General features: G+C 33.4%; 4 protein-coding genes across 4 annotated transcripts; 1 reads left to right on the plus strand and 3 right to left on the minus strand.

Annotated features, from left to right (window-relative positions):
* Positions 1-685: 685 nt before the first annotated feature.
* On the minus strand, positions 686-3,139 carry LOAG_00259 (anaphase promoting complex subunit 10). Its single transcript, XM_003135799.2, has 5 exons — positions 2,937-3,139; positions 2,539-2,704; positions 2,106-2,187; positions 1,801-1,901; positions 686-1,366 (listed from the first exon to the last, which is right to left on the minus strand). The coding sequence occupies exons 1-5, from the start codon at positions 3,088-3,090 to the stop codon at positions 1,228-1,230; spliced, it is 642 nt and encodes a 213-aa protein (XP_003135847.1). The 5' UTR covers positions 3,091-3,139; the 3' UTR covers positions 686-1,227.
* Positions 3,140-3,467: 328 nt separating this feature from the next.
* Positions 3,468-5,719, minus strand: LOAG_00260 (hypothetical protein). The gene is made up of 7 exons (XM_003135800.2): positions 5,450-5,719; positions 5,264-5,358; positions 4,990-5,079; positions 4,739-4,850; positions 4,387-4,457; positions 4,031-4,225; positions 3,468-3,767 (listed from the first exon to the last, which is right to left on the minus strand). Exons 1-7 carry the CDS (start codon positions 5,496-5,498, stop codon positions 3,741-3,743), a joined length of 639 nt encoding a protein of 212 aa, XP_003135848.1. The 5' UTR covers positions 5,499-5,719; the 3' UTR covers positions 3,468-3,740.
* A 1,218-nt stretch (positions 5,720-6,937) lies between these two features.
* On the minus strand, positions 6,938-10,223 carry LOAG_00261 (TTK protein kinase; the record flags this gene model as incomplete). Its single annotated transcript, XM_003135801.1, has 10 exons — positions 6,938-7,119; positions 7,289-7,358; positions 7,453-7,623; positions 7,792-7,997; positions 8,068-8,222; positions 8,342-8,499; positions 8,679-8,840; positions 9,158-9,264; positions 9,550-9,795; positions 10,115-10,223. 10 exons carry the CDS (start codon positions 10,221-10,223, stop codon positions 6,938-6,940), a joined length of 1,566 nt encoding a protein of 521 aa, XP_003135849.1.
* A 2,684-nt stretch (positions 10,224-12,907) lies between these two features.
* Positions 12,908-13,250, plus strand: LOAG_16366 (hypothetical protein; the record flags this gene model as incomplete). Its single annotated transcript, XM_020449019.1, has 2 exons — positions 12,908-12,933; positions 13,025-13,250. 2 exons carry the CDS (start codon positions 12,908-12,910, stop codon positions 13,248-13,250), a joined length of 252 nt encoding a protein of 83 aa, XP_020307568.1.
* Positions 13,251-18,466: the final 5,216 nt, after the last annotated feature.

Raw genomic sequence — 18,466 nt, forward strand, 5'->3', positions numbered from 1 at the left:
CCAAGGGCAATCATCTAATTGAAAGACGAACGAGTGCTTATTGCAAAATAAATTATGGATAAAGCATTCTTTTTCTTAAAGCATTCTTAAAGCCTAAAGCATTCTTTTTCCTTCTGGATAGGGGGAATAAAGCAGATAGAAAACGTCAAAAGAATAGTGATAAGAAATCGGATGGACCAAATGGAATCAGACAAATTACAGATGACAACAAATTTTTCCCACACCACCCTCTTCCACGGAGCTGTTATGTGATACGAGACACTTTTCCATACCACGGTGTGCAAGACACTCTTAAATATTAGTAATATTTTTGTGTATACCTATTCGTTTACTGATAACAGTGTACAATTTAGTGAATGAAGCTGTGTAAAAATATATTCATTGATTTTCATTGTAGACTTCAGTTTAGATGGTATATCAACTGGATCAATTCTAGACCAACTGGATGATGTCAAGCTTTGATGCTTGATTACGACTGAAAACTTTTGCAATATTTTCACCGGGATAGTACAGTCTGAAGTAATGCGAACAGTCTTCACAATTTCAATCAAAACACTACAAAATGAAAATAAAGTGAGGATGGATCGTATATAGAAAATGAAGAATCAAAAGTCGTTCGAAGATGGCAATGTAATACGCCATTTCTCACCAAACTTGTTTATCCTCTCTCCCTCCATACTTTCCAATTCAAAGAATTAGCCTTAAAATTTGCTTCTCTTCTCGTGGTTTGAAAGAAATCGTGAACGAATGTTTTCTTTAGCTTTAAAATATTGAAATTCAGATCGAGGTAGAAATTCTGAAACCAAGCCAAACACAACTGCGCTAGTATGTAAATATGTAGAACATAGTCATTCTCGATATTATTTTCTGGTATCATCTAGTTCCAGTAGCAGAAAAAGATGTATGCATAAGTCATTTCAAGAAAACTGTAACATTTGTGATTTGAAACAGAAACAATGAAAACAGAATGGAAGTCGAAATCCCCAGAAAATCTTGGAATGAAAAACCAAGCTTATATGTACTCACCTGACTTTTAAAAATTGTCCAATCCCGTGAACAAAAAAAAAAATTTTCGTTACTTACGGATGCGCGCCTCAGTTCAAACTCCAAAGTTATAATTTCTCCTGGAAAATAATGCGCTCTAAGTCTTTTCCTCCTATTTTTCTAGATATTGGTTCTTATATTGATCTCACATGCCCTCACAATAGTAAAATTTTAGTAAAGCCATCAGCGGATATTGGCAAATTGAGCAATTGTCTGAGAAGTGAATTTTAATGGAACATTGCTTATATTTGATCCAGCATTAATCAGTGTCTTTATACCAGTGTCCAGCCGTGCTCGAGTTGGCCCAATTATTCGCATTTGCCTGTAAATACAAACAACTTTCGATTTTTCAATTAACTTTTCTGACAATTCAATCAGTCATGTGCAAAAACAGAAAATTGCAAGGAGTATGCCTCAAAATAGATTATCACATCAGCAAAATATTTTTAAAAAATTCCACAACCAACATGCAGAAAAACAATTCAGCTTTTAAAAAAAACCTTGTAAATGTATTTATTGATTTTGCTTTCCCTTCACTTTATCAAATTTCAGAAAAATGAAGAAAGTATTAAGCAGTAGAGAAGAATCTGCAACCTTTCTGGGGAACGATACCTTACAACTTTTCAGTATGAAAAAATTTCAAGTGACCGTAAATAAATTTTGCACCAGGAAGCATATCAAATGCAATGCTTTATTTGCAATCATAAAAACCCTGGCAAATTTCAAAATACAATAATTTTAAAAGTGATACCATACCTTATATGAGTATCCCGACCATTCTGGTGATTCTGTACAACTTGCAACTGTAAGATAAAAGCTCGAGATGGGCCTCCATCAGCGTCGCGTAAGTCGATAACCTAAAAAATGCAATTCAATTTTTCTTGGTCATCTTATATTACTAATTTTTTTAGCAATTTTTTTAGCCAAAAAACGAAGCCTTAATGCTTGCCAGGATTCTGAAAAAGAGAAAAGGTTATCGACTGACATTTTCAAAAAGCAACTTTTTAAATCACAAAACCAAATGCTGTTTTTTATAAAAGGAAAATATGAAAAAAATTTACCTGCCAACCAACTGGCTCGGAAAACACAACTGTTAAACCTTCATCTACATCCAGAACTGATGAACCAAGACGTACAACCACCCTGAAGAAAAGGAAATATTATTGAGATTTGAAAAACCATAAATATTTAAACCTAAAACCACCATAATTTTGAACAATACCCACAAAAATTTCATGTTGAACGATATTTCTAACATTCACATAGGTTCAAACAAATTCCGAGAATTCAAATAAGGACTCACAATCTAATCAAATTATTGATCATTACAATTAATGTATCTTAGGTAAAAAATAGAATAAAAATCTTGTGGACGTAGTTTTTAGGAACGAGATACTCAATTTTTAATTTATTGAACGCTCATCTATTATTCTTCCTAAAGATTGTACTCCTGATAATTTCAGAAAGAATGAATTTGATAGGAAAGAAATTCACTTGCTCGGTGTATATGATTCATCGGTTTTGTAATCCAAATATAATAACAGGTATGAAATATTTGTTTTCTTGTTAAACTCAATTGTGACCGTATGTGGTTGTGGACCGTCCGACTGCCAGTATTGTTCCAAATCATCATCTAACAGTTGCTGGATGCCGAAGCCATCTGGAAAACAACATATAAACTGGACATGAAAGCAATTGTTTTGGTTCCCAAAAAATCGAATCTTTGTTTAAAATCGTTATCCACTACTCCCTAATTTTCTGGAAAGTCAGAAAAACTTAGCTTTCTTTTCAGTTACTACATAAATTCGTCTAACTAAAAAGAGTAATAGACGTGCAAGTTGAGGCAAGATTAATCCTAGTGTGAGGTTAAGTTCGGAAAGGAATATTTAAACCCGTTTTGCAACTGGATAAGGTCCAGAATGCTTGATTGGATATATCGCGCACATCGCCCACGTTGTTCTTCGGTAACGATGCTATCCATGACGCAGTTCCACTATCTTTCTTCGGTGTTTGATTCTCTAATATATCATTTTCATCCATTTCCATTTTAACATCAGTTTAAATGACAAAAATCATTCGAGAACAAACGCTGAAAAACTCTCAGTAAAGTTAGGAGTGCCAGAGTACTGCTACCATTTTTGTTCATGGTTAATCAAACTCATAAAGAAGACTTGCAGCTAGTATATTCCTTATGGAAATCGTAATTTAGGAAACTGAAATTAAGGACTAAATCATTTTAAAAAAAGAGTGAGAAATAAAAAAAAGCTACTTTATAAAATGTGAGGGTAGATCCTACAGTATACTGAAGCTTGTTAACTAAAACATTTCATTCATGCTGTGGTGTTTAATGAATCATTCTACAAATATTGCACAAAATACAAAAATTGAAAACAAAAACTACAAGAGCATGAAGAAGTATGTATCAAGGATTCATTGAAAACAATAAAGGTACAACATGGAAAAACAGGAAATGGACATCTTCTAACAATCAAAAGGCAAGTTTTATTATATGTTCTTTTGAGATCTTAATTCAAACTGCGGAAAACAGAAAATAGAGCGGTCAAAACAACATTTAAATCCGAAACAGTAAACATAGAACAGCAGAGAGTGAAATTTTCCTGATTTATTCATTGATTGAGAAATATTGGGCATTTGATAATTTAAAGAGTGACGCATGAGGTAATTGAAGTAAGTATTCAGTCAAGTTCGAAACCCATATCTTCCTGAAAAATTCTTCCAAGGTAATCATCCTCAATTTGCAGACGTTCTGAGTTATTCTTTCATCGAGAGGAGAACTTAGATTTCACCAAATATACAACTCATACTGGAAGTGGAACAAGCAAGGCCTGGGAGCAGAATTATCTTTCGTTATAATGTCACTTTTATCAATTTGACATGAAAATTTGGAGAAATTAAGAATTAATATGGTCCCAAACACATTTTGTTCCAAAATTAAAACTTCCAAATTGACGAATAATTAGCTTACCATTAATTCCTTTTTCGAAGCATTGATATTTTCACATACTGCATCAACAATCCTGTCTGCAATTCGCTTCCGTCCCTTGCAGCACCTCCTATAAGATTCTTGTTTTGCGACAAGTTCCGACTTTCTATTCTCATTTACAATTTCGTCCTTTTCATAAGTAACCATGCCGCTGATACGCTCCTCCATTTCCTTTATCTGGAAATATATAATCTAACAGATTCAAACCACTGCTGTAAAGGCTTGTAGATAAGGAAGAATGCGGTCATTCTGACCATGCCGCGTTACTAGGTGTCAAGACTATCACTCAATTTTTCCATCATAGATCCTTTCAAATTATACCACCAGATGTTTGGTACCTGTGCTTTCAAAGTCGCCTGTAATGCAGTCATCTCTTCTATGCTCATTGCACATCTACACTCTTTCAACTCTAGAAAAAAAAAAAACCTTGAAAAAATAAAGTGCAGGCAGTAGTGAAATGTTTAGTTTTTCTTGAAAAAAAACTTTTTAAATATCATCACTTATAATTTTTGGTTCTTTGCAACAAACTAGGTTATCATGCATAACATGAAAAATCTTCGCGAAAATACACTGCGATATTCCATATCCATATGTGAAATGCATATGCTGAGTCCCACACCATAATTTTTGAAATAAATCAGCAACACGAGAACCCAACTATTAAACATGAGTTCTGATATTTGAATCTACCACTTTTTGCGATCTTTATCGCATTGCTAAGTTCATTCAAGCGATTCTTCTTTTCGATAATAGATCCGTTCATTACCTGGAGCTCTTCTTCGCTACACTTTTCAGTTTTTCTCTGGAAATAATTTTCAGTTAAATTAAATATCATAGGTCTTTAGAGTAAACTTTCTTGGTCGATTTCCAGCAACTTTTAGTTCGATTTTTATTTTTTATTTTTTTATTTTTTACTATTTTCAAGGTAAATGTTAGCAGACCTGATCAATGAAGTAGATCTTCTGTTTCGAAATAAGTTTCTCGCGTAGCGTTCCTCGTTCCACCCCAATATCCAAGCATTTGATTATCTGCTGAAATTAATCATCACCATCAAATATTTTCTTTATTATTTATAAAGTAAACCATATCGGTTAAATAAATATGATAGAGCATTTGAGGAACTGAGATTTTCAAAACTTTAAATTTCTAACAAACAACAAATCTCTAAAATTTCAGAAGAATTCAATCAATATTTCGTGAAGTGAACAAACTAACAGCTTTGGGATATTCCTGTCGGAGATTATTCCACACATCAACAGCACTATAAGGTCGATTTTGCTGCAGCATATAATTGCATACTATCTCGACCGCTGTAAGGTTGAATTTAATGGAAGCTACTGCTGAACATTTTCCAAATTCAAAGGGAAGTTACAGAGAAGAAGATTTGAAGAAATTTCTTACCAGCTTCATCCGGCTGTCCCTTGCTTGCGGTATTGACGCTTGATGGCATTTGACTCTATCATGCAAGAATAACTGTATAATAACAATATGCTAAGACCAATAGTGACAGTGAATCTTACGTTACCGCCAAAATGGATAATTTCAACACTTCTCTTAGCACAAAACTGCAAGAGGTCCTCTTAATCTACAGAACTTTGAACCTTGACCCCCAACGAAAAAGCATTATTTGTAGGAATGGGACACATGTGTATCTTCATATCCGTATCAGCCTGTTACCGTTTTTGATTCGTGTTTCAAATGTATGGGAATCAATGAGATATCCAAGATATTCATTTCCGTTTTCTTTCTTATTCTCAAGTGATCGAGGAAATTGGTCGATGTAAAGGTACCACGAAGTTATTCCATCTATAACATTCTCCTATTTCCAACTTATTATAATGCAATTTATAGACTACATAACTCGTTCTTTGGACACTATCCTAAGAAAAAAAAAGAGGGTAAAAACAGAGATGCATCGGGAACTCCATCCGTTTTACCTATTTTTTGAACATGGAAACGAGCTGATGAATCTGTGATGAAATGAAATCATAGAAGAGGGAAAAGGAATGACATTCCAATACCAACACGCTGTTTTTCCACACATATATGGCTTAATCCTTACTGAATTCGTTACAGTTCGTTACGTTAATATCACTCTTTTCTAGGATAAAATAATGCGCAATCAATAAGTTGCACGATAATGTTTTTCAAAATATACGTGGTCCATGTGGTGAACCTGATATTTTATAAAGGTTCAAGTAACAGTATACGAATGAAAAATGTGTCATAAAGTAATAGCTTTACTATATAAGTGATCGGAATACATCAACAAGGTATTCATCAGTAACTAGTCTGAAATAAATATTTCAATTATTTCTCGGCAAAGAACAAGAAGAGAATTTTTAATGAAAGCTTTCAAGAAAATTGAATAGCGTGACGAACACCGTTGAAAATTATAGAACAGGAAAGATGTATAGCAAAAGACAAAGAATTTGTACAAAGCAAATCTGTGCTAATGATATTATTACAAATGAACATCAAAAAAAGCTCCTCAGAGCGACAATTCCTCAGAGAACAAACTGCCATGACATCTGGTTAAGAACAACCACTCAAAGTATTTTTCATCAACACCACATTTCACTTAATATTTAAATTTTTATCACAGATAAGTAAATATAGAAGAAAATATCTTCAGAAACTAAACCGAATTGAGAAAGTTAAACAAAAGTTAAACCCATTAATATGAAATCAAATGAGTATTTGTATCAATACGTTGCATTCTTATATATTTTCAACAGTCCAAATTCCATGGATTTAACGTTTATTCACAAAATGTAGTAATAACCTCTACTCATTACATCAGTCTTATTTTCATATAGTTAAAAAACTTAGTTTCCACTCCTAACACAATACTGAAATATACAGGAAAGATAGGCAAGAATTTCAACTTCAAGTGAATTTGCTTGTCACTAGGTCTTTTCTCGTGGTTTTTGGACCTCGTCGTTGCATGAGATCACGGAGTTTTCGAGCTGAAGTTCGCGGTGTACAATTTCGTAAATCTTCAGCTACTTTCATTAAATCGTTGTCATCTTGCGGTAATATTGATTCATCCATACATTTACGAACTTTGCCTTCAACCAACGTTAAAGTAGTTGTCTTGAAATTTAATACCTAAGGACCTTTTGTCTAACCAAACGTGGATAAGTCAAAACCCTTTTTATGCTTTACTCGATTTTTACAGAGAACAAAACAAGAATTCGAGATATAATTTAATAAAGAGTGATTAAATAAGAAAATTACTCGTCAAATATGGGTGTTTCTGCAACTCCTCAACGGTGGATCGTTGGTCCGGATCTCTTGTTAAGCATCGCTAAAAAGACACTATAAAGTAGCAAAACTGAAATACGATGAACAGGCGAATAGATAAAAACCTGTGCAAGAATGCAAGAATTAAGAATACTTACTTTCAAAACATCCATTAAATCAGCATCTTCGATTTTCTCAAAAATTATTGGTTTATTCAAAATAGCATGCATCTTTTGAATTGGGTTTGTCCACATTTGATATGGCGTGTGTCCATAAACCATATTATACAATATACAACCCAAAGCCCACACATCACATTTCTTACGAACCTAAAACACCTTTGTAAAATTTTGAAATAAGTTTCTAAATCTCGAGATGTCTTTATAAACAAAGGATGCTCGTCACTTATTTCCGGAGAACGCTCTCTCCCCTGCTCCCTCTTATAATTCGCTTTCTATTTCATAACAATCGTTTCTATCTTTATGAATTCGTATTACCTTGTATATTTCTTTTCCATCATGTACTGAAGCATTTGAACCTACAATAGCTTCTGGCGGCATATAAGACAGCGTTCCCATTTGTGTATCTTTCATGACTGATGTCTTATTTGTTGGTATTGCTGACGCAATTCCGAAATCGATCAATTTGAGATTTCCGCCGACAAGAAGAAAGTTTGCCGGTTTCAAATCAGAATGAACAATACCTGGAAATTAGAAAAAAAAATTGCCCGCTTCGACAAGGAAAAAGAAGAAACAACATGAACTCTTGCTCACCTTTTTCATGAATAGTATGCACACATTTTAACATTTCACTCCAATAAAATCTGATAAATATATCATCAATTTGATTTCTCCGAGTTTTCAGAAAAGTCGCCAAGTCGGTGTCACCTTTTTCCATCACTACATACAAGAAATCACCATGAAGTTCACTAAAAAATTAACTCCAGTGATGTCTACTAAAAATTTTAAGATCATATGATTTGTTTCTACTTACTAGTTCGTACCTTTTTATCTAATACTTTTAACTAGCACTATTAAAATTACATACTAGTCAAACATCTCCACAACACATCCTGTGTCCTTCAAACTAAGAAGGAGTTTGATTTCGTTTAAATAGGCACTGCGGCAGGAATAATCAGCTTCCGATAAATCAACACATTTCACTGCACGCAATTTCTTCTGCCTCTCATCTAATACTTGATAAACCTTAAATAAACAAAACAGTTTACTCTCTTAATTAAAACAAAAGAACCGAGACAACAAATGTTTCTGAAGCACAATCATAATTATTAAGATAAATCAGATATGTCTATTCCGAATAAGTTCAGATCAAAAGTGCTCATGAAAAATTGAAGTGTTTGAATATATTGCAAGAAAAGTCTAACTTTACTGGAGCCGCCTTTACCCAACAAATCGATCACAACGTATGAATGACTGTTTACACAAATACAACGATTAGAACGAGAACTGGAAGCAGATTCTGAACGACGTAATGCGTGGACTGCCGACGTTGCAACACCATCTCCATTCGGACCCGCTGATTGCTCCTTAAATAAGGCCTTCTTCAAACTGTTCTCAGCATTTTTATCGAAGAATTTGAATTTTTTCAACTATTTATTCTATAATTTAAAAGTCTTTAAATATTTGGAAATTTTTTTCTTTTTTAGAAGCTCTTAAAATGTTCAGAAAAAATATATTTATATTTATATTTATTTATATTTGATGTGTTTATATTTTATTTATATTTCACATTTATATTTAAAATACATATTTATATTTACATTTTTTTTACGTTTTATTTTTTTTAAATGATAAATATCTAGAAAATATTTAGAAGTTTCTGACTAGAAGATATGTTCCTTACAACATGGGCACTAGCAGTTCGTTTTTTCTTGTCCTTCTCAGCTGATCTACTGACTGACCTGTTACTCCTGATAACAGGATTATAAGCTTCCTCGATTTGGTCCGGAGCTACAAATAGTTATGTTTTTGAATGAAGTTATGTTAACAGTTGAACACTAGCTCCGTTTAAAATTAATGCACATAAATTTTGCTCAAAAAGCCATTTAATCAAATTCAAAGATATCACATCTTTTTTTTAAAAATATTTCTTAGTTTTCAGTTAACAAAAGCAAATCACATTTATTTAAATACACCATCGAAAATTCATTCTATGTTGCAAATATGAAAATTTTTTGCATAAGAACTGGAAAATAAGCAAGTAGGAAAGGGATTAAGCAAAAAAAGTAAACACACATTTCGGTGCTGTAATAACGGATTCTATAGGCATGCCAGAAGAAGTCCCGGTTTTTGCACTGCTGACGGTAGAAGTACAAGGTACTATACTGACATTCGGTTTCTGTGATGAATCTTGTATTGCAAGTTCTGGAATAGATGGCGTCTTGACCATATCAGTATTTTTTAGCAGTTTGGTCGGAGCTGTACGAGTCATGCGCGTATTTGTTGGCGCTGTGAGTATACTATTTTCTTTATCGCCATCACCTATAAATACATCATTTCGTTCTTACAAATAACTTCATGTAGAAATGGATGAAATTACGTTATTCATAATCATCTAAGAAAGAAAAAGGTCCTGGTAATATTATATCAGTCAATTTGTTTGTTATCGATATAAATAAGTAATTTTCATAACAGCCATCTCCAAGCAAATAACTTTCACAGCAACTTTTTCCAAGAGACAGCAAGTTTCTTCTTACCTAAGTTCGCTTGCTGTTAATAAGATCTGTATTGTGATGTGCTGTAATATGTTTACTCCGACTGATATATCTAAAATTTGGAAATGGAATAAACAAAAACGTACTCTGCGCACTTTGATCGCCTTGTTCTTTCTTTTTTTGAGAGGCTTGTAATTCTCTAGCAGTACGCTCCGCTAATTTACGAAGACGCTCTCGTAAATCTGAAGTTGACATCTGGAAAGAAAAGCATAAATGAAGAAAATGTTAGTTAAAGTTTTAAGTGGAGTTAGAAACGGAAAGAGGTACACGATTAGAAAAACAATGGATGAAGTCAAACACGTCAGGATTTACGTATTTCATAGTCGCTATCTCTGTAATGCCGCACAGATAAGTCTTTCTTATATCAAGCAAACAAAAATGAACTCATTCAGCTTGAAATGAAATTCGAAATGCTGCTATCGCAATACTATTTTTTGCTCGTGACTTGCTTAAAATCATTACTCATTACTCGGATTCAAGCGACAGCATAGAAGGTCAACCCTAACAAGTAATACGTTACTGATATAAAACAAAGACACGTCGTTGTAGTCTTCTACTTGTGGTACTTCCTGTGTTCTGTTTTAAACACAGATAACGAATCTGTTATACGACCAATACAGCCACGATCACACTAATAACACACTGCAATTATGACAACTTATTTTTATGCAAGCCATAATGCAACCACAGTATCACCACGTAACCTCAAACTGAAACAAAATGCAAATAATTGAAATTTGTCAACGTTGTCAACTCGGAAATGTGCGCGCAATTGGTTTAAGCTCGAGTAGCGAAAAAACAATTGGAGCAGGACAGTGACCTTTAAGAACAGTGCGAGAGTGGGAGGGATACCATGGGAGTGAAGTTTCACAGGTCTTGAGTAGATTACTGGAAGTCTTAGTTAGGACTTTCTCTCTCTACAGTAAATCCTTCGAAGCAGATTTATCACGTGCAAACATCCATGCACACAGTTACTGATGGATGGATGACCCTAATATTCATTTCCCGTCTTCTGCTCCAGTTTGGATGAAAGAAGTGGTCTTCTGAAAGAGTTGAGCAGAAGTCTCGATATTTGTATCTGATCTCGAATATTCAAGAGGTAAATTGAAAAGTACACTACACCAATTAGTAAAACCAATCCTTGTGATTCCGGAAAAATTGTTACAACTGCTGCCGCAAGACTGTCGTTGTATACCGAGTTAAACCAAGGTCTAATAATAATATTTTATGAATCAAATGATAAAGAGGTGGACTGGCAAAATCTCGAAACGTAGGTTACAGTACTTCTGCATCTGACCTTTTGCCATTGTACTCGAATTTGGAGTAACCCACTCAATGTAAAAATAAATAAATTTCTCTCAGTTACAGTATACAAAGAACAGAAATTGAATCACTTCTATAGGATTCCATAGGATTCTTGAATTCGTGATACGCATAAGTTGAAATAACTGAATCGAAATAAGTTCGTATTACATAATCCAAGCGTACGCCATAGCTGGCATTACGTAACCTAAGCATACACAACAACTTGTATATTTCTATCTCAAATACCTACTATATCTTTTCGTTCGTTCATAATGGGATCAAACTGGAACGACACCTGTTGCATGCCAAGAGTAATGTCATAAGTGGAATATTACAGTGATCCATACAAAACTGGTCTTTTAATTTGACTTTCAACACAGTTATGCAAATTGTCATGTTATCTTGTATGCTTATATGGAGTAAGACTTGAGAAGATAGGCCAAAGAAAGTGAAAGGATTAGATGGATGGAAGAGATGAATTGGAAACAGTAGAACAAAAGTCAGTTTTAGTTATGCCCATATAACTTTAACTTGTTTCTTATGGATACTTCACAAATCAAAGATAAGTTGAGTTGAGAGTGGTTTTTCTATATTGTTTTTGAGAGTGATTTTTTTCTATTATAAAGAGAAATTTGTTCAAAGTGAACCGTAATTATATCTAGAAGAAAGGCGATAACCTTGAAATTTTCTCGAGCCATCATTTTTCAACAGTATATTCTTCGGCCTTGATAGCTTCGTTTTTTTTCGTGATACTTTGAACAAACTTCTCTTATATTGGTGATTTCCTGGAGGATATAAATCCCAGATTTCTATGCAAACTATCTATTCATGAAAAGAATGGTAATCAATAAGTCTCATTATCTTTCATCTATTACGTAACTGTAAATAATAGAGTATAAAATGTAATATAATTTGTAGAGAAAATCACTGAAAAAAACAGAAGCAGTATTTTTTTTTTGACTTCGTTGATGATTGGGGAGTGCCGTATTTGTGCAGTTAGTTTTTGATCTGCAATTACCTTCGATTTTTTTCCTCTTAAATTTCATCGAAGTACTATAAAAGCGTCCCATGTCCGGTACTCTTTATACATCGAATTCTTTTATTGAAATTTGATGTAAATTAGTGAAAGTAACAGGAACAACATCGAATTTCAAGGCCATGCGATTTGCATATTTCTGCTTGGTTCTGCTTTCATTTGTCATACTACCAACCGACAGTTGCTTCTGTTGCGTGTAAGTGCATTCTTTTAGGATTCCCAGCATATAGTCTCAAGCTAGTTTTTCCGGACTATATTGAATGTTCATCCTTAAATCTATCGTTCTGGACTATATTGAATCCTCAATTTCAATGGCTGTACACCCCAAATCTTAAAGTTTTGATTTTCGATAAGTTTATCGAAATCCACAGAAGTTATAGCTGAGCCATTAAATTATTTGCAAGAGGAACTATTCCCTTAAAAAATTTGACATTTCAGTCAATTTATTTACTTGAGAAATTGAAGGCCTATCGACACTTTATTTATTCCTCACATAAATGTCTTTGCATCTTTATTCATTTTATAGCATATATAGTCTATGCTAGCTAAAAGGATAGATAATAGGTCTTTTTTTATCTTACAACTATTAAGCAGAATTTGATTCACATAAATGTTTCAGCGCTCAATGCTATATTCAAAATTGAATTATTTTTAGGCCTTTTTTACTGTCCGTGTGTTATTGTCCATGCTGCCCACCTCCGCCACCTCCGCTACCTCCGCCACCGCCACCTCCGCCTCCTCCTTCACGTCCACCACTTCCACCATCAATATCATATATATTGCCTTACCCATATCCGCCACCTCCACCAGAAGTACCAACAGCTTACGTATGGCAAAGACCTGCAGTACCTGGTTATGTTTTTGGTCCTCAAAGGCATTGAGCTCCAGGTCGAGAGTTCTTAAAGGTCGATAGTTGTGATACGGAAAGTTGTAACAGTGATCAGAATATTTTCCACAACTATTTAATGCTTAAATGATTTGTGAGGCCTAGGAAAATGTCTAAGTAATCTTCCGTTTTACATTCTCTATTCTAAGGGAGAGATGGAAGATTCCGTTAAAATTCTTGAAACAGTGATATTACTATTCGCCAGATATTACAGCTAAAAATGTATGAAGATAGTTATTGTGGTCTTATGCTCAACTCCGACAATTTTGTCAGAAAGCTTTAAAAAAGTGGAATTTAAAAGTTAAGTTTTTAAAAGTTAAGTTTCTAGTGGACGCATCATGCACCACAATATGCAAGTTTTTTATATGCATGCGCTACATAATGGAATTTGAAACGATTTATTACATGGAAGAATTGGAGAACTAGTGAGACTAAAACGAGAAGGTATGACTTAAGGAAATCATGACCGAAAGCTTTATTGTTTCGATGCTCTTTTGAACATCTTCAGATCTTTTCAAATATGCATTTGAGCTATTCTGTAATTGGAACAATACACATAGCATGATGGTAAAAACATGGTAATTAACAAGTTAAAGTTAAGAAGTGAGTGATATGAGAGTTGTTTAATATTTGCATTTCGCTCCTGATTACTCATGAATATTTAGTTTCATGTGTAAAGAAATGTTATATATCACGTGAAGACAGTTATTCATTTGGCCAATTTAAGCGTAACCTTCAACCAATTCTTACCACCTACTAATGAAGGTGATAATATCGAAAGGTCACTTTTAAATTACACAAAGTGAGGAGTACATGTACCGTACCCTGAACGAAAAATATCGTCTGTTGATTGATGGTTTCTGCTCCCGAATGAATGAATGAATTACTATTTGTTATCTTGGAAAAAACTAATTTTGCAAACAAAACAAACAGTCTTTAATTAAAGGAGTAAGAAGAGTTTAGTTAGCAATGTGATGAAAACCTTTTCAACGAAAAAATTGAAGTGAAGCAAGGAGTACTTACTATTTAATAGTTGGTAAATGTTCTCAATACAATGTTGATATGATTAATTGATTTTATTGATGGCCTGAAATATGAACTCATGATAAAGATGAAAAGTCAAACTTTGTAAATATTTTGAAATTGAAAAGAAGAGCGCTATTATGACATATATGACAGGGTGAATGCAGATGTAACAAGTGCAAAGTTGCTTCAGAACTAGAAGCTTATTCTAACTCAGCTTGCATTGGAAAGGTTATGATGATAAAATAGTGATGTGATGCTGCAATGTAGTTTTGATTCTTGATCCTTGTTGCATGCAGATCTGGTCCTGCTATTTCTTTTCTATCTTTAATTCTATCCTCATTTTACTGAAATTTATCCGGTTCGCAAATTTCTTCGTTATGATCATTTGCTGCTTCTATCAATTATCATACCAATAATTGGAAAATCAAGAGATTTATAAACAAAGTGATGGTAGAGACGAGGAGAACAGTTTTCCCTTTTTCTTTTAAATCTTTTAAAACTGGTAATTGATTTAAAAGAAAATTTGCTGATTTGAATTTAACTTTCAAATTAGATTTCTCTTGTAACACCTTCAACATTGTTGACTAAATTTCAATTTCATGTGAATATTTGCGAAAGTTAGCGCTAGGGTTAACAAACCAATTAGAGGTCGAATTTGGCAGCAAAATAAGATACCGGAAGTAATGGAAGAGTACCGACAACTACGCCGAAAATTCTTTTCTACCCATCCAGTTGGTATTCTCACTTTGCATCAGTGATTCCGCATATTATAATTTTACAGCTCAACTAAACTGGTCATATACTTTGGATAGCAATTAGTTTTAAATAATAAATAAAATTATGACACCAGAATGACGAAACGAAAGAGGATTTTTATTTCCATTTTTTTTTTCGTGTTTTTTTCCCTTTTTTGTAAAGCACACTTACTCGAATGTGGTTCATTCAGTCATGTTAACGGAATAACGAATTATACTTGGAAAATTTAAAGAATTGATAGAAACCAGAGAGTGGTCTCAAACTTAAACAGGTTTTCCGATTCATCAGACTACAAACAGTTATCGAGACAATTGAAAACTTCGGAAAGCATATTAATAAATTGGAAAAGACAAAAGAATGATTTCTTTTCAGTTTCACGTTTGCAAAAGTTGAAGGACATTTCCGCACATCGTTCTTCTTTTTCTTCACCTTCCCTCCTCTCTCGTCTGTTTTGATCACTGATGCAAGACTAATTGCAATGATTATTTGAGAAAAAGAATGACGGCAGAGATGGCTTTTTCTCCTGTCGGCGTACCAGATGACAGAGAAGGTTGTACGATAATTAGAGTATTTCAACAACTTCACTTTCCACATTTAAAAATGAAATTTCATACCTTCCTCAAATGTATTCACAAAATTTTGGATGCAGTAATCTGCCCACCAAAAGTCCATCGATGGAACATAATCTAATAAAAGTTTCATCAAGTATAATTGTACAGAAATGACCTCATGCTAAAAGCCACGCAAATGTCGCTGGTCATATCTCGTTGGGCTAAACAAGAATAATTGTTTCGCATCAATAATAATAATATTTGCAGTTGTTGCGAACTCAATGAACTGAGTGTGATTTCTACCCGAGAGAACTGTTTTGTTTCTGTCTTGGATTTTACAGGATCACTTCTTTTCCCAGACAGTATAATTCACTATAAGTAAACGCAAGACATTTATGATCTCCCTGATATAACTCGACTGATATTAACCTTAAAGCTTGGTAAGCAAGATTCAACAACAATGATATCTATGAGATGAGATAATTTCATTTGTATAAGTTTCTTATTTTTTTTAAGAAATCGATTGCTGCACCAACAGAACAGAAAAGCGGGATTACGCAATCACGTGAGAATACTAACACTAAGACTTTCTTGAGAATTATTGCTGAATCAATCAAATTAAGTGTGAAGCTATGTCAATGGTTGATATCCATGATGTCGCGCCACGCGCCATTACAGCTCTATTTTCTGTTTTTGAAATTCAGTGTCAATGATTTTATAGATGAATAATTTCACTGGACTGCATTCCCTTTCCTTGCGTTTGTCGTCCGTTCTCATTCCGAACTTTTTCCTCTTTGAACCCACTTACTTTACGAAAATTAAATGTTAAGAAGTGGTAAAGCTCAAACAGACTGATTGTTGTATTCTCCCGATCTCTGTGTGTATCACTCATTAAAAGGAAACATCCAAGGAACACGACTGTTCTTGGAAATGTTTCAGCGTATTAATCAATATTTTGTAATACTGAAATGGATCGTTGAAATGATTGAAACATACATTAATTGATTTTTGAAAGTCTACTTTACTGCTTTCCACAGGCACGTTATGGGTGCTTCCGTCATCTCTATTTATAACTTTTTCAATAACTTTACTCTTTAAATAAAAAATTACTCCTGAGATCCTGTTAAGCAATTAGCTAAAGTACCACAGCGATAGTTTCAAATATCCAGACCAAACTATGGAAGATGTTGTTACTAGAAAAAGGACTCCTTTCTGGTATTGTTTTTTTTCAAAAGGAAATTCATTAAGAAGTTTAAAGTTAAAATATATTTCTGTTTATACCTGCAATCGATAACGCTCCTTCCAGTACAACCTTGTTAGCCGACCGCTTCCAGCCATTCTTTTCAACAGTGCAAATTATATCATTAACGACGTAACTTCTAAAATTGTTTGAATAAAATATTGCAAGCCAGCATCTACTTTATATACTAATGAGCCTCAGTACTTTTGGAGATCTCATAAATTAGCATATTACAGTTCCCAAACATGGCTAAATAGGATAAATCGATCAGCTGATCAGTTCCATGAATTTGTATTTGCAACTTTTTTGAGTTCATCAATTATACAACATGTGTTGAGACTTAAATGCTACCATATCTCCAGCAGATGAGACTTTGGACAAGAAATATGAAATCCGATTTATTAGATGAACATTTCTTGTATAGAGCACAAAGAATGAAATGGATTTCAGCTTCATTTTGTTTTCCCTCTAGAGTGTACTGGTTACTACAGTATTGTAGTACGGTAGATCATATTGCCTGAAAGGTAACCTTGATCTTCTATGAATTTCAAAAACTTCCCACTTTCCTACAATAATTTTGCAAAGACGAATTAAAAGAAACTGGCAAAATTTCTCTTTTCGAGAATTTTAAAAAGTCTGTATAACGAAACAAGCCTGATCATGCTACCATAATCATATACTTTTAAATGAAATATCCACAGTTGCTAAAATTACTCAATAAACATTTATGATTGTTCTTGCTATTGTTCAACGTGGCTCATTTTACTTTTTTACTATCAGTCACTTCCTCAATTTATCTTTATGAGATTAACAGAAATGATAAGTTCACTACACAAGACAGTGATTGAGTGTCTGTCATTGGTTTTTCTAATTAATAGTAGGCTAAAATCATCATTAACTGAGCGGCATCTTTATACAAACACGGTGATTTTATTCAGAAAAAAAAATTAATCTTTGTTCGCTATAATCTTCAAGGTTATGCATTCGTCTAATTTCCTCACTTCGACTGTTAAATTATGTGATGCCAGTGCGCTAGATTAATTGTCTCCGGTTGTGACAATACTTATCACTTATCAAACTTTAACAGTTCAATGAAGAGAACAATAGGTTGTAGTTTTTTTTCTACTCGATAAAATCGTTTGACAAACGTACTATTCTACATTGAAGTCTTTTTCATCTCATTTTTATACTAATTACCAATTATCAGATTGATTTGTTGTAAAAATGAGATCAAAAGGTAGAAAAAAAATTATTCAGAAATACGATTTGCAGTTGCGTTAGTATCAGAAGTCCGTTGTATTCAATTACTATTAGCATAAATTAATAAGTACATCACTGCAAGTGTAACAGAGAAATGAATTAAAACAATATGATTTCATTTAAATCATAAGAATGCAATGAGGTGACAAGTAAAGTGCATGACATATTTCAAAGAACAAATTACGTGTGACATATAACAATGTAAGGCGACAACCTTAAATAACAACAGATAAAAGCCAACAAAAACATTACATCCAAAATTTGTTGGTGCAACAAAAGTTTTGCATGGACTTCGAATTTTGATATGAATCAGAGGAACTCTTGATTTAAGATTTTTAGTAAGCAAATTAAATTCTTTCTAGACCGTTACCTATTTAC

Source organism: Loa loa (genome assembly GCF_000183805.2).
Source record: "Loa loa unplaced genomic scaffold supercont3.1, whole genome shotgun sequence".
NCBI lineage: Eukaryota > Metazoa > Nematoda > Chromadorea > Rhabditida > Onchocercidae > Loa > Loa loa.